The 17,056-nt window shown below is 46.4% G+C and overlaps 1 protein-coding gene across 5 annotated transcripts in view; it reads left to right on the top strand.

Moving 5' to 3' along the window:
- LOC139393160 (scm-like with four MBT domains protein 2) overlaps positions 1–16,103 on the top strand; it is a 117,641-nt gene extending 101,538 nt beyond the window's left edge. For 2 of the 5 annotated variants that reach the window (XM_071141553.1, XM_071141554.1), the window contains 13 exons: positions 8,778–9,008; positions 9,672–9,798; positions 9,878–9,991; positions 10,142–10,184; positions 10,858–10,925; positions 11,841–11,980; positions 12,513–12,622; positions 12,754–12,935; positions 13,022–13,066; positions 13,237–13,397; positions 14,108–14,380; positions 14,576–14,704; positions 14,946–16,103. In XM_071141553.1, coding sequence (XP_070997654.1) covers positions 8,778–9,008; positions 9,672–9,798; positions 9,878–9,991; positions 10,142–10,184; positions 10,858–10,925; positions 11,841–11,980; positions 12,513–12,622; positions 12,754–12,935; positions 13,022–13,066; positions 13,237–13,397; positions 14,108–14,380; positions 14,576–14,704; positions 14,946–15,086 — 1,764 coding nt within the window. In that variant the 3' untranslated portion in view covers positions 15,087–16,103. The remainder of the gene's footprint in view (positions 1–8,777; positions 9,009–9,671; positions 9,799–9,877; positions 9,992–10,141; positions 10,185–10,857; positions 10,926–11,840; positions 11,981–12,512; positions 12,623–12,753; positions 12,936–13,021; positions 13,067–13,236; positions 13,398–14,107; positions 14,381–14,575; positions 14,705–14,945) is intronic. The other 3 variants (XM_071141555.1, XM_071141558.1, XM_071141556.1) reach the window with 3 other exon arrangements.
- Positions 16,104–17,056: the final 953 nt, after the last annotated feature.

The raw sequence follows: 17,056 nt of genomic DNA, 5'->3' as shown, positions 1-17,056 counted from the left end.
CCACCAAATAGTATCACACCCTACAAAACAGTATCACACCCCACCAAACAGTATCTAACCCCATCTAACAGTATCAAACCCCACCAAACAGTATCACACCCCACCAAACAGTATCTAACCCCACCAAACAGTATCTAACCCCACCAAACAGTATCACACCCCACCAAACACTATCAAATCCCACCAAACAGTATCACACCCCACCAAACAGTATCACACCCCACCAAACAGTATCACACCCCACCAAACAGTATCACACCCCACCAAACAGTATCACACCCCACCAAACAGTATCACACCCCACCACAGTATCACACCCCACCAAACAGTAACACACCCCACCAAACAGTATCACACCCCACCAAACAGTATCTAACTCCACCAACACCCTACCAAACAGTATCAAACCCCACCAAACAGTATCACACCCCACCAAACAGTATCACACCCCACCACCCCACCAAACAGTACCAAACCCCACCAAACAGTATCACACCCCACCAAACAGTATCACACCCCACCAAACAGTATCAAATCCCACCAAACAGTATCTAACCCCACCAAACAGTATCACACCCCACCAAACAGTATCACACCCCACCAAACAGTATCACACCCCACCAAACAGTATCTAACCCCACCAAACAGTATCACACATCACACCCCACCAAACAGTATCACACCCCACCAAACAGTATCAAATCCCACCAAACAGTTTCACACCCCACCACCCCACCAAACAGTATCACAACCCACCAAACAGTATCACACCCTACCAAACAGTATCACACCCCACCAAACACTATCAAATCCCACCAAACAGTATCACACCCCACCACCCCACCAAACAGTATCACACCCCACCAAACAGTATCTAACCCCATCTAACAGTATCTAACCCCACCAAACAGTATCAAACCCCACCAAACAGTATCACACCCCACCAAACAGTATCACACCCCACCAAACAGTATCTAACCCCACCAAACAGTATCACACCCCACCAAACAGTATCACACCCAGCCAAACAGTATCTAACCCCACCAAACAGTATCACACCCCACCAAACAGTATCAAATCCCACCAAACAGTTTCACACCCCACCACCCCACCAAACAGTATCACAACCCACCAAACAGTATCACACCCCACCAAACAGTATCTAACCCCACCAAACAGTATCACACCCCACCAAACACTATCAAATCCCACCAAACAGTATCACACCCCACCACCCCACCAAACAGTATCACACCCTACCAAACAGTATCACACCCCACCAAACAGTATCACACCCTACCAAACAGTATCACACCCCACCAAACAGTATCAAATCCCACCAAACAGTATCACACCCCACCACCCCACCAAACAGTATCACACCCTACCAAACAGTATCACACCCCACCAAACAGTATCTAACCCCACCAAACAGTATCTAACCCCATCTAACAGTATCTAACCCCATCTAACAGTATCAAAACCCACCAAACAGTATCACACCCCACCAAACAGTATCAAACCCCACCAAACAGTATCACACCCCACCAAACAGTATCACACCACACCAAACAGTATCACACCCCACCAAACAGTATCACACCCCACCAAACAGTATCACACCCCACCAAACAGTATCACACCCCACCAAACAGTATCTAACCCCACCAAACAGTATCACACCCCACCAAACAGTATCAAATCCCACCAAACAGTTTCACACCCCACCACCCCACCAAACAGTATCACAACCCACCAAACAGTATCACACCCTACCAAACAGTATCACACCCCACCAAACACTATCAAATCCCACCAAACAGTATCACACCCCACCACCCCACCAAACAGTATCACATCCCACCAAACAGTATCACACCCCACCAAACAGTATCACACCCCACCAAATAGTATCACACCCTACAAAACAGTATCACACCCCACCAAACAGTATCTAACCCCATCTAACAGTATCAAACCCCACCAAACAGTATCACACCCCACCAAACAGTATCTAACCCCACCAAACAGTATCTAACCCCACCAAACAGTATCACACCCCACCAAACACTATCAAATCCCACCAAACACTATCAAATCCCACCAAACAGTATCACACCCCACCACCCCACCAAACAGTATCAAATCCCACCAAACAGTTTCACACCCCACCACCCCACCAAACAGTATCACAACCCACCAAACAGTATCACACCCTACCAAACAGTATCACACCCCACCAAACACTATCAAATCCCACCAAACAGTATCACACCCCACCACCCCACCAAACAGTATCACACCCCACCAAACAGTATCTAACCCCATCTAACAGTATCTAACCCCATCTAACAGTATCAAACCCCACCAAACAGTATCACACCCCACCAAACAGTATCACACCCCACCAAACAGTATCACACCCAGCCAAACAGTATCTAACCCCACCAAACAGTATCACACCCCACCAAACAGTATCAAATCCCACCAAACAGTTTCACACCCCACCACCCCACCAAACAGTATCACACCCTACCAAACAGTATCACACCCCACCAAACAGTATCACACCCTACCAAACAGTATCACACCCCACCAAACAGTATCAAATCCCACCAAACAGTATCACACCCCACCACCCCACCAAACAGTATCACACCCTACCAAACAGTATCACACCCCACCAAACAGTATCTAACCCCACCAAACAGTATCTAACCCCATCTAACAGTATCTAACCCCATCTAACAGTATCAAAACCCACCAAACAGTATCACACCCCACCAAACAGTATCAAACCCCACCAAACAGTATCACACCCCACCAAACAGTATCACACCACACCAAACAGTATCACACCCCACCAAACAGTATCACACCCCACCAAACAGTATCACACCCCACCAAACAGTATCACACCCCACCAAACAGTATCTAACCCCACCAAACAGTATCACACCCCACAAAACAGTATCAAATCCCACCAAACAGTTTCACACCCCACCACCCCACCAAACAGTATCACAACCCACCAAACAGTATCACACCCTACCAAACAGTATCACACCCCACCAAACACTATCAAATCCCACCAAACAGTATCACACCCCACCACCCCACCAAACAGTATCACATCCCACCAAACAGTATCACACCCCACCAAACAGTATCACACCCCACCAAATAGTATCACACCCTACAAAACAGTATCACACCCCACCAAACAGTATCTAACCCCATCTAACAGTATCAAACCCCACCAAACAGTATCACACCCCACCAAACAGTATCTAACCCCACCAAACAGTATCTAACCCCACCAAACAGTATCACACCCCACCAAACAGTATCAAATCCCACCAAACACTATCAAATCCCACCAAACAGTATCACACCCCACCACCCCACCAAACAGTATCAAATCCCACCAAACAGTATCACACCCCACCACCCCACCAAACAGTATCACACCCTACCAAACAGTATCACACCCCACCAAACAGTATCTAACCCCACCAAACAGTATCTAACCCCATCTAACAGTATCTAACCCCATCTAACAGTATCAAAACCCACCAAACAGTATCACACCCCACCAAACAGTATCAAACCCCACCAAACAGTATCACACCCCACCAAACAGTATCACACCACACCAAACAGTATCACACCCCACCAAACAGTATCACACCCCACCAAACAGTATCACACCCCACCAAACAGTATCACACCCCACCAAACAGTATCTAACCCCACCAAACAGTATCAAACCCCACCAAACAGTATCACACCCCACCAAACACTATCACACCCCACCAAACAGTATCACACCCCACCAAACAGTATCACACCCCACCAAACAGTATCACACCCCACCAAACAGTATCACACCCCACCACCCCACCAAACAGTATCACACCCTACCAAACAGTATCACACCCCACCAAACAGTATCACACCCTACCAAACAGTATCACACCCCACCAAACAGTATCAAATCCCACCAAACAGTATCACACCCCACCACCCCACCAAACAGTATCACACCCTACCAAACAGTATCTAACCCCACCAAACAGTATCTAACCCCATCTAACAGTATCTAACCCCATCTAACAGTATCAAAACCCACCAAACAGTTTCACACCCCACCAAACAGTATCAAACCCCACCAAACAGTATCACACCCCACCAAACAGTATCACACCACACCAAACAGTATCACACCCCACCAAACAGTATCACACCCCACCAAACAGTATCACACCCCACCAAACAGTATCACACCCCACCAAACAGTATCTAACCCCACCAAACAGTATCACACCCCACCAAACAGTATCAAATCCCACCAAACAGTTTCACACCCCACCACCCCACCAAACAGTATCACAACCCACCAAACAGTATCACACCCTACCAAACAGTATCACAACCCACCAAACACTTTCAAATCCCACCAAACAGTATCACACCCCACCACCCCACCAAACAGTATCAAATCCCACCAAACAGTATCTAACCCCACCAAACAGTATCACACCCCACCACCCCACCAAACAGTATCACACCTCACCAAACAGTATCACACCTCACCAAACAGTATCAAACCCCACCAAACAGTGTCAAACCCCACCAAACAGTATCTAACCCCACCAAACAGTATCAAACCTCACCAAACAGTACCAAACCTCACCAAACAGTATCACACCCCACCAAACAGTATCACACCCCACCAAACAGTATCATACCCCACCAAACAGTATCACACCCCACCAAACAGTATCTAACCCCACCAAACAGTATCTAACCCCACCAAACAGTATCACACCCCACCAAACAGTATCAAATCCCACCAAACAGTATCACACCCCACCACCCCACCAAACAGTATCACAACCCACCAAACAGTATCACACCCTACCAAACAGTATCGCACCCCACCAAACACTATCAAATCCCACCAAACAGTATCACACCCCACCACCCCACCAAACAGTATCACACTCTACCAAACAGTATCACACCCCACCAAACAGTATCTAACCCCACCAAACAGTATCTAACCCCATCTAACCCCATCTAACAGTATCAAACCCCACCAAACAGTATCACACCCCACCAAACAGTATCACACCCCACCAAACAGTATCTAAACCCACCAAACAGTATCTAACCCCATCTAACAGTATCTAACCCCATCTAACAGTATCAAACCCCACCAAACAGTATCACACCCCACCAAACAGTATCACACCCCACCAAACAGTATCTAACTCCACCAACACCCTACCAAACAGTATCAAACCCCACCAAACAGTATCAAACCCCACCAAACAGTATCTAACCCCACCAAACAGTGTCTAACCCCACCAAACAGTGTCTAACCCCACCAAACAGTGTCTAACCCCACCAAACAGTATCAAACCCCACCAAACAGTATCACACCCACCAAACAGTATCACACCCCACCAAACAGTATCACACTCCACCAAACAGTATCACACCCCACCAAACAGTATCACACCCCACCAAACAGTATCACACCCCACCAAACAGTATCACACCCCACCAAACAGTATCACACCCCACCAAACAGTATCAAACCCCACCAAACAGTATCACACCCCACCAAACAGTATCACACCCCACCAAACAGTATCACACCCCACCAAACAGTATCACACCCCACCACGCCACCAAACAGTACCAAACCCCACCAAACAGTATCACACCCCACCAAACAGTATCACACCCCACCAAACAGTATCAGACCCCACCAAACAGTATCAAATCCCGCCAAACAGTATCTAACCCCACCAAACAGTATCACACCACACCAAACAGTATCACACCCCACCAAACAGTATCACACCCCACCAAACAGTATCAAATCCCACCAAACAGTTTCACACCCCACCACCCCACCAAACAGTATCACAACCCACCAAACAGTATCACACCCTACCAAACAGTATCACACCCCACCAAACACTATCAAATCCCACCAAACAGTATCACACCCCACCACCCCACCAAACAGTATCACACCCTACCAAACAGTATCACACCCCACCAAACAGTATCACACCCCACCAAACAGTATCAAATCCCACCAAACAGTATCACACCCCACCACCCCACCAAACAGTATCACACCCTACCAAACAGTATCACACCCCACCAAACAGTATCTAACCCCACCAAACAGTATCTAACCCCATCTAACAGTATCTAACCCCATCTAACAGTATCAAAACCCACCAAACAGTATCACACCCCACCAAACACTATCAAATCCCACCAAACAGTATCACACCCCACCACCCCACCAAACAGTATCACACTCTACCAAACAGTATCACACCCCACCAAACAGTATCTAACCCCACCAAACAGTATCTAACCCCATCTAACAGTATCTAACCCCATCTAACAGTATCAAACCCCACCAAACAGTATCACACCCCACCAAACAGTATCACACCCCACCAAACAGTATCTAAACCCACCAAACAGTATCTAACCCCATCTAACAGTATCTAACCCCATCTAACAGTATCAAACCCCACCAAACAGTATCACACCCCACCAAACAGTATCACACCCCACCAAACAGTATCTAACTCCACCAACACCCTACCAAACAGTATCAAACCCCACCAAACAGTATCTAACCCCACCAAACAGTGTCTAACCCCACCAAACAGTGTCTAACCCCACCAAACAGTGTCTAACCCCACCAAACAGTATCAAACCCCACCAAACAGTATCACACCCACCAAACAGTATCACACCCCACCAAACAGTGTCACACCCCACCAAACAGTATCACACTCCACCAAACAGTATCACACCCCACCAAACAGTATCACACCCCACCAAACAGTATCACACCCCACCAAACAGTATCAAACCCCACCAAACAGTATCAAACCCCACCAAACAGTATCACACCCCACCAAACAGTATCACACCCCACCAAACAGTATCACACCCCACCAAACAGTATCACACCCCACCACGCCACCAAACAGTACCAAACCCCACCAAACAGTATCACACCCCACCAAACAGTATCACACCCCACCAAACAGTATCAGACCCCACCAAACAGTATCAGACCCCACCAAACAGTATCAAATCCCACCAAACAGTATCTAACCCCACCAAACAGTATCACACCACACCAAACAGTATCACACCCCACCAAACAGTATCACACCCCACCAAACAGTATCAAATCCCACCAAACAGTTTCACACCCCACCACCCCACCAAACAGTATCACAACCCACCAAACAGTATCACACCCTACCAAACAGTATCACACCCCACCAAACACTATCAAATCCCACCAAACAGTATCACACCCCACCACCCCACCAAACAGTATCACACCCTACCAAACAGTATCACACCCCACCAAACAGTATCACACCCCACCAAACAGTATCAAATCCCACCAAACAGTATCACACCCCACCACCCCACCAAACAGTATCACACCCTACCAAACAGTATCACACCCCACCAAACAGTATCTAACCCCACCAAACAGTATCTAACCCCATCTAACAGTATCTAACCCCATCTAACAGTATCAAAACCCACCAAACAGTATCACACCCCACCAAACAGTATCAAACCCCACCAAACAGTATCACACCCCACCAAACAGTATCACACCCCACCAAACAGTATCACACCCCACCAAACAGTATCACACCCCACCAAACAGTATCACACCCCACCAAACAGTATCTAACCCCACCAAACAGTATCAAACCCCACAAACAGTATCACACCCCACCAAACAGTATCACACCCCACCAAACAGTATCACACCCCACCAAACAGTATCACACCCCACCAAACAGTATCACACCCCACCAAACAGTATCTAACTCCACCAAACAGTATCACACCCCACCACCCCACCAAACAGTATCACACCCCACCAAACAGTATCACACCCCACCAAACAGTATCACACCCCACCAAACAGTATCAAATCCCACCAAACAGTATCAAATCCCACCAAACAGTATCACACCCCACCAAACAGTATCACACCCCACCAAACAGTATCACACCCCACCAAACAGTATCACACCCCACCAAACAGTATCTAACTCCACCAAACAGTATCACACCCCACCACCCCACCAAACAGTATCACACCCCACCAAACAGTATCACACCCCACCAAACAGTATCTAACCCCACCAAACAGTATCAAATCCCACCAAACAGTATCAAATCCCACCAAACAGTATCAAACCCCACCAAACAGTATCTAACCCCACCAAACAGTATCAAATCCCACCAAACAGTATCTAACCCCACCAAACAGTATCACACCCCACCACCCCACCAAACAGTATCACACCCCACCACCCCACCAAACAGTATCACACCTCACCAAACAGTATCACACCTCACCAAACAGTATCAAACCCCACCAAACAGTGTCAAACCCCACCAAACAGTATCTAACCCCACCAAACAGTATCAAACCTCACCAAACAGTACCAAACCTCACCAAACAGTATCACACCCCACCAAACAGTATCACACCCCACCAAACAGTATCATACCCCACCAAACAGTATCACACCCCACCAAACAGTATCTAACCCCACCAAACAGTTTCACACCCCACCAAACAGTATCACACCCCACCAAACAGTATCAAACCTAGTCATACCCTTAAGTGTTTCTATGTGTTAATGCAGCCATGGTAATATCGCCCCCATCATTCTGTCTCTCTGTAGGTCTACAATGAGCACTACTTCCAGGTCACAGTGGATGACCTCACTCCAGAGGCCACAACCCTGTCCCTGGTGTGCCATTCTGAGTCGCCGGGCATCCTCCCCGTCCAGTGGTGTCTGAAGAACGGGATTGATCTAGAGCGGCCCAGGGGCTACCAGAGCCAGGACTTTGATTGGGCGGACTACCTGAAACAGAGTTGGACTGAGGCCGCCCCCGACGCATGCTTCCCTGACGTAAGATACTTTCTCTTCCTTCCTCCTTAAATTCTTTCTCCTTCCCTCACTCCTTCCCTCTATCCATGCCTCTGATCCCCAATGTCCTCATCCTTCTCTTCATCCCTCTCCTCACCCCTCTCTTCCTCCCTCTTGTCATCGCTGTGCCCACCCCCCTTAAAGTTACATTCTGTCATCTTTTGGGAGACCCGACCAAATTCACATGTCAGTCATAGATCTGTCGTTATCATTGAAAGCCAGTCTAAGAAGCAGTGGGTCTGTTCTATGTGCACTTGTGTTAAATACACCAGCTTCAAACAGCTAAAAATACAATATTTTTGGTGATGGAAAATATATTTCACAGCAGTTAACATGGTACAATGATTCTCTACACTATGACTGCTTGTTTTTGTCACAAAATGAAATTAGGTGAACTATTAGAATTTTAGCAACCAGGAAATGGTGGAGCGATATCTGTGTATTGCACCTTTAAATTAACGATTATTCATAAACAACAGACATTCCCTCTCAATCAAACGAGACCAAGGAGAATGTGTGTGGCTTAAGTCTTTTGTGCAGAAGGATCCATTGTTATGTCTACTGTTTATCCCATTGTGTGTGTGTGTGTGTGTGTGTGTGTGTGTGTGTGTGTGTTTATCCCATTTTGTGTGTGTGTGTGTGTAGGCGTGGCAGAGCCGAGGCTTCGCTAAAGACATGTGGCTGGAGGCCGTTAACCCTGTCAGGCCCAGCGAGGTGTGTGTGGCTCAGATCACACAGGTCAGGGGTCGCCTGCTGTGGCTCAGACTGGAAGGTGAGTCCTGTGTGTGTGTGTGTGTGTGTGTGTGTGTGTGGACAGCTGTCTTACCCCATGCTCTTTTGTCCCTCTCCAGGCCTGCCTAAGTCTGTCCCTGAATGTATTGTGGATGTGGAGTCCATGGACATCTTTCCTGTAGGATGGTGTGAGACCAATGCTTACCTCTTGACTCCACCACTGAAGCCTGTCTGTAAGTATCCCCGTATCTTTCTCTCTCTCTCACACACACACACACACACACACACACACACACACACACACACACACACACACACACACACACACACACACACACACACACACACACAGTGAAAACCCTATTATTTTGTGTTGATTGCAGGCCAGCAGCAGAAGAAGATAGCCGTCGTCCAGCCAGAGAAGCAGTAAGTTCGCTGATGCTCCAAAACTACAGAGACCCACTCCAATTTAAAATCCTCACTGTTCCATTCCCTTTTTTAAAAGCCCCATCCAGCACTTTAACAGTTCCATCACACAGATTGCTATTCCACTCAAAAAAAAACAAATCAATGCATTGCCAAGCCATGTCAGCAGCCACAGAAATGTATGGCCTATACTTTACATTACAACCTCCTCGATGGAGAACACACTTAAGTGCATACCCTTAAAAGCCTTGAGGCCCCTCTCTCTTAAACCACTCCCCCCCTGGAACAGTAGCTAGCTGTTCACTTGGAAATTGCCATTTTATTTTCAGAGGACAGATTTATTATTGACAAATGACATGTTTCAGTCGCGGCTGGGAAACGCAGGTCTGAAGGATCAGGGTAGTGGTCGTTCAGAGACGACATATGAGGCTTTCAGTAACACTTTGTCAACCTCTCTCGTCTAACCTCTTTTACCATATCTCTCACCCAAGGGACTCATTCATCAATAGCCCTCATTGTTTTCCGTTGTTGTTCAGTTGTGTTAGGGGAAGGACATATATCACACTCAGCTAAATCTGACAGGGTCTTAAATAGCTGTGTCTTTGATTGGACGACTTTGCTGTTCACTCGATTGATTGATTGGCTCATGGGTTGATTGATATTCCGTCTGTAGGTTGGCTCCGCCGCAACCCGTGGAGACAATCCCTCTCGACCTCTGCGAGCCCGTTGCCATGGACACAGGTAAACAAGATTCATAATTAAAATATGAGATTATTTATTTACAGCTATTAATGAAAATGAGAGTTAATGATGATCATGATTAGCATGGAAAAGCCCTGTAGAGAGAGAGAGAGTGTGTGTGTGTGTGTGTGTGTGTGTGTGTGTGTGTGTGTGTGTGTGTGTGTGTGTGTGTGTGTGTGTGTGTGCCACACCTGTTTCAAAGCAGATTCATATTTATGAACAAACAGCATTCGTCTGTCTAACAGTTGCTCTTCACAATCACGGTTGGTACCTCACAGCTTGTCTCAGAAAAGTGTTGAGTTCGAACAAGCTTCTACATATTAATCAATATTACACTTCTGTTAGCACTCCTCTCAACATTTTACACAGCCAATGTTCTGTTTATTTAGTGTGTGTGTGGGGGGGGGGGTAGGTACATCAGTATTGTGTCCATAAGAGACTCATGCCCTTCTAAGTTCTGTAAAAAAAAGTCACTTGCTCATGCATATTTATAATTGGTCTAATTACTATTCAACCGGAGCTGTGCAATTCCAGTTGTATGAGTAAGAAAGTGTAAACTGAGGCGTGGCATCACACTACATTATGTACAGCACACCTCGAATACAAGCCTCATTAACAAGCCAGTGGAGTTTTAGAACAAGTCATACATAATGTAAGTGTTGGGCTGCTTTTACGCAGGCAGCCCAATTCTGATGTTTTTTCCACTCATTTGTCTGATCTTTTTCAGGGCTGATCTGATCGGTCAAAAGGCAAATTAATAAGAAAAAATATCACAATTGGGCTGTCTGTCTAAACTAATTGGACTTCTATATAGTCTATCAAGAGTTTGAACTTGATAGGCTGCCTGACATTCTTATACCTGTCTGTCATTGGATGATTGTCTGATGTCCCATGATGCTTCTCTCTCCTCCCCAGGCTCAGCCAATGGGAGATACTGTTGTTCCAGGATCTACGTGAACCACCGCTGTTTCTCTGGCCCTTACCTGAACAAGGGGCGCATCGCTGAGCTGCCACAGGCTGTAGGGCCGGGGAAATGCACTCTGGTCCTCAAAGAGGTAGGTAGAGGAATATCAACATACTGGTTGCATCCAAATCTATTCCCACTACTGTTGACCAGAGTCCTATGGGATCAGAAAACTAACAACAGACTCTGGAGGAGGTAGAGCGGCATATGCCTAATTAAAGGACCGGAGGGGGAGGGGGGGGTGGGGGAATGAGAGAGAGAAGGAAATGTCTTGTTAACCACCTGCAGTCTCTCAGCTTCAGTTTAATTTGAACTGTCAGTAATTTCTGTTTACACACACACACACACACACACACACACACACACACACACACACACACACACACACACACACACACACACACACACACACACACACACACACACACACACAGTAACTCAGCAAAAACAGCCTTTAATTTCCCTAGATAATCCCTAGTGTGAATGTGTGTTGACTTGAGTGTGTTTGTGTTCTACTGGTTTTAGTAGTTCTCTAGTTTTTGTGTCACGTTCACTTCACAACTAGGGAGAAAAAAATGACCATGTCTTGAAGAAAGTGTGTTCTCCTGTGTGTCCCCGTGCAGGTGCTCAGCATGCTAATCAATGCGGCCTACAAGCCTGGGCGTGTCCTGAGGGAACTACAGGATGTGGAAGAGCAGCACTGGGACTGCCACGAGGAGACCCTCAAAGCCAAGTGAGTCCCACCTGGAGGAGCTCGACCAGGATTGGAGCGACCATTAGGCTCCTGGTGAACATCCTGAGTGTAAGGTCCGGTATGAGCAATTCCGTTGGCCTGAGCTGACACGGTTTCTCTCCGCTCCTTAGATACAAAGGGAAGACGTATCGATCGTCCATCCGGATCGTGCGTCTGGCAGAGCAGATCCCAGACTTCTGTCGTAAAGTGTGTGTGAAGCTGCAGTGCTGTCCCAACCTCTTCAGCCCCGTCCAAGTCATAGGCCAGTGTCCTGAGAGCTGCTCCATGCAGACCAAGACCAAATATAGTGAGCGTATGTGTGTGTGGTTACTCTACTTGTGTGTTCATGTGTGGGTTTCTGTTGATGGGAACTAAGATCAACTTCATATATGTTTGTAGGTTGGTGTGTGCGTGCGCGAACAAATACAGTAATTTTCTACAAGTGTGAGTTTGTGTGTCTGTCACAAAAAAAAACACACACACACACACACACACACACACACACACACACGAAAATACACACAGCCATTTGTTTGATTAAACCTCCTTTTACATGAATAGCTAACCTGCATCAGAATTGAGCCCATATGAACTGTGTTGAGTGTTGTCCCCAGCGTATTATTACGGTAAGAAGAAGAAGCTGTCTAAGCCGTTTGGAGGAAAGGAGAGTCTGGAGGCCAAACCCACACGACGCAGGAAGAAGAGGAAGGCCATCTTTGTCCAGAAGAAACGGCGCTCGTCTGCAGTGGACTATACTCCTGCAGGGTCACCACAGGTCTGACAGAGCTCTCCATCTATGTCGGTCTGTCTGTCGCTCTCTCCATGTCTCTTTCTCTTGTGTGTAAGAGTGAAGGCTGTGTTCCCCTCCCCCTCTCTTTTTCGTTTTCTTTCTTTCTCGCTCTCTCTGTGGGTGTCTCTTTCTCTCTTCGTGTCTCTTTCTCTCTGTCTCTCTTTCTCTCTGTCTCTCTTTCTGTCTGTGTGTCTCTCTCGCTTTCTCTGTCTCTCTTTCTCTCTGTCTCTCTTTCTCTCTGTCTCTCTGTATCTCTGTCTCTTTCTGTCTGTGTGTCTCTCTCGCTTTCTCTCTGTCTCTCTTTCTCTCTGTCTCTCTTTCTCTCTGTCTCTCTGTATCTCTGTCTCTTTCTGTCTGTGTGTCTCTCTCGCTTTCTCTCTGTCTCTCTTTCTGTCTGTGTGTCTCTCTCGCTTTCTCGCTGTCTCTTTTTCTCTTTCTCTGTCTCTCTCTCTCTCTGTGTCTCCGTGTGTCTCTCTTTCTCTCTCTCTTTCTCTGTGTCTCTCTTTCTCTGTGTCTCTCTCTTTGTGTCTCTCTCTTTCTCTGTGTCTCTCTTTCTCTGTCTCTCTCTCTCTCTCTCTCTCTCTCTCCGTGTGTCTCTTCTCTCGTCTCTTTCTCTCTCTCTTCGTGTGTCTTTCTCTATTATATAATGGACTTGATTGTCACTGCACTAAGATGGACCCTATAACTCCCTACAGGACAGTGATGAAGACGAGGATGAAGATGATCTTATGTTGCAGTCGGGCAGTGAAGAAGGCACCAGCTCTGAGCCACGCGAGGACCACATAGACACATCCTCTGTGGAGGTGGCTAACAGCCGGCCGCGGCGTGCCGTGACGCTACGCAGGGCCACCCATACCGGCATAGCTTCGGGCAGCCGCGAGGGTCCTGAAAGCAGGAGCCGGAGCACTCGGTCCCTGTCATATAACCAGGGGAACAAGTACCACCCACCCAAGAGACAGGAGATGCAGGTGAGAGCAAATGCTACACGCAGAGACACACCCACATTAATGCAGATGTTATTAAGTATTTGACAGGTTCTTTGGCTCCCTGGTGGCCGGGTGGCCCAGATATGGTCAGTGAATGGCGTCCGGCTGTCACATCCAGTCAATAAAGGTCCTGTATGGAGATGAATCTTTGTGGCCATGTGTCCTGTGGCCCTCCAGGTGGAGTGTAGTGAGGCGGAGTGCCGGCTGGTGTTGGAGAGGAACCCTCTGGAGTGGTCCGTAGAAGATGTGGTCACCTTCATCACCTCCACCGACTGTGCTGCTCTCGCCAACATCTTCCAGGAGCAGGTACACACACACACTCTGAAATACATGCAGACACACACGTCCCCAATTCAACACACTTTCTCGTTTGATGTACAGACTCTCTCTTCACATTATCATTGACATCGTCATCCTTTCCTCTGTCTCTCTGTCCTGATTCTCTGTCTCTGTCTCTCTGTCCTGATTCTCTGTCTCTCTGTCCTGATTCTCTGTCTCTGTCTCTCTGTCCATATTCTCTGTATCTCTGTCCTTATTGTCTCTGCAGGACATAGATGGCCAGGCGTTGTTGTTGCTGACCCTGCCCACAGTCCAGGAGTGTATGGAGCTGAAGCTGGGTCCAGCCATCAAGCTGTGTCACCAGATAGAGAGGGTCAAGGTGGCCTTCTATGCCCAGTACGCCAACTGATCCTGGGCATCTCACCTGGCACCTTTTACCCTGTAGAGCACAGGCTGTCTGGAGACACCCCGCCCAGTACACCTTCATCTGAGGAAGAGGAGGAGAGATGATTTCGCTTAATGCCAAGTCTGGGATTACCTGGTCTGGAAGGCTGGGAGGAAAGTGGGAAAACTGGTAATGCTGTCGCTTAGGAATTCCTCAATTCTGGACATGGATTACCCAGCCACTTTTCCGGGGATTACTGATGTCACATAGAGAAGGAAGTGACTTCAGAGGAAGTAGAAGAGGAGCTACCCACGTACGGAGCTCAGGACGTCATCTGCGACAACAGGCAGAGATGGATTGTAAGGTTCAGATTTCCATAGTATTGTGTGGAAGGATCAGTCAACTGTGAATGGTTGAGTACGATACATATGAGTCAATCCGTATGGAATACAGATCTGTGAAGAAACTGATCGAAATTGAGGATTATTTTCTTGGGAAATCTTTTTTTTTTTTTTACATGCTGTTTGAGACTAATGGCCCTGGCAGCGTTTAACTTATGAACAAATGTTATTAATTATTTGTTCAATGTTTTCCCTCTTTGTTATATTTAAGTAAATTAGCTTAATATATTTCATTAACGAAAATCGGTTAGTAACCTACAATATATTTGCAATATTTATTGTATTCCTTATTGAATAGATATCTAATTTGGATGTAAGAAAAATATATTTAGAGAGAGTTGATAGGCTATTGAAATGTCCAAGTCTTTGGGTTCAAATATGTATTTAAGGAAGTTCATGAGTTATTCCAGTCAATAGTAATTTAGTCCTGTTATTAAATCATCTGTTTTTTCTTGTGTGCATAGGGAAATATTAGGTCCGTTGCATTTTCTCATTAAGTTTGCAAAAAATCCTGGTTACACTTTATTTGGATAGTCCATCTGTAGATGCTCTACGGGCTATCAGTAACATTTCAACTAACTACTAACCCTTATTCTAAACCTTACCCTAACCGTGACCTAACCCTTATTCTAAACCTTACCCTTACCCTAACCGTAACCTAACCCTTATTCTAAACCTTACCCTAACCGTAACCTAACCCTTATTCTAAACCGTACCCTAACCGTAACCTAACCCTTATTCTAAACCTTACCCTAACCGTAACCTAACCCTTATTCTAAACCTTACCCTAACCGTAACCTAACCCTTATTCTAAACCGTACCCTAACCGTAACCTAACCCTTATTCTAAACCTTACCCTAACCGTAACCCTAACCCTTATTCTAAACCTTATTCTAAACCGTACCCTAACCGTAACCTAACCCTTATTCTAAACCTTACCCTAACCGTGACCTAACCCTTATTCTAAACCTTACCCTTACCCTAACCGTAACCTAACCCTTATTCTAAACCTTACCCTAACCGTAACCTAACCCTTATTCTAAACCGTACCCTAACCGTAACCTAACCCTTATTCTAAACCTTACCCTAACCGTAACCTAACCCTTATTCTAAACCTTACCCTAACCGTAACCTAACCCTTATTCTAAACCGTACCCTAACCGTGACCTAACCCTTATTCTAAACCGTACCCTAACCTTGACCTAACCCTTATTCTAAACCATACCCTAACCGTAACCTAACCCTTATTCTAAACCATACCCTAACCGTAACCTAACCCTTATTCTAAACCGTACCCTAACCGTAACCTATCCCTTATTTTAAACCATACCCTAACCCTAAACCTTATTCTAACCCTAACCCTAACTCTTATTCTAAACGTTATCCTAACCCTAACCTAACCCTTATTCTAAACCTTACCCTAACCGTAACCTAACCCTTATTCTAAACCTTACCCTAACCGTAACCTAACCCTTATTCTAAACCTTACCCTAACCGTAACCTAACCCTTATTCTAAACCTTACCCTAACCGTAACCTAACCTTATTCTAAACCTTACCCTTACCCTAACCGTAACCTAACCCTTATTCTAAA

The sequence above is a fragment of the Oncorhynchus clarkii genome, chromosome 33 (assembly GCF_045791955.1).
Source record: "Oncorhynchus clarkii lewisi isolate Uvic-CL-2024 chromosome 33, UVic_Ocla_1.0, whole genome shotgun sequence".
NCBI classification, from domain to species: Eukaryota; Metazoa; Chordata; class Actinopteri; order Salmoniformes; family Salmonidae; genus Oncorhynchus; species Oncorhynchus clarkii.
This window is presented reverse-complemented; position numbering and strand designations above follow the sequence as displayed.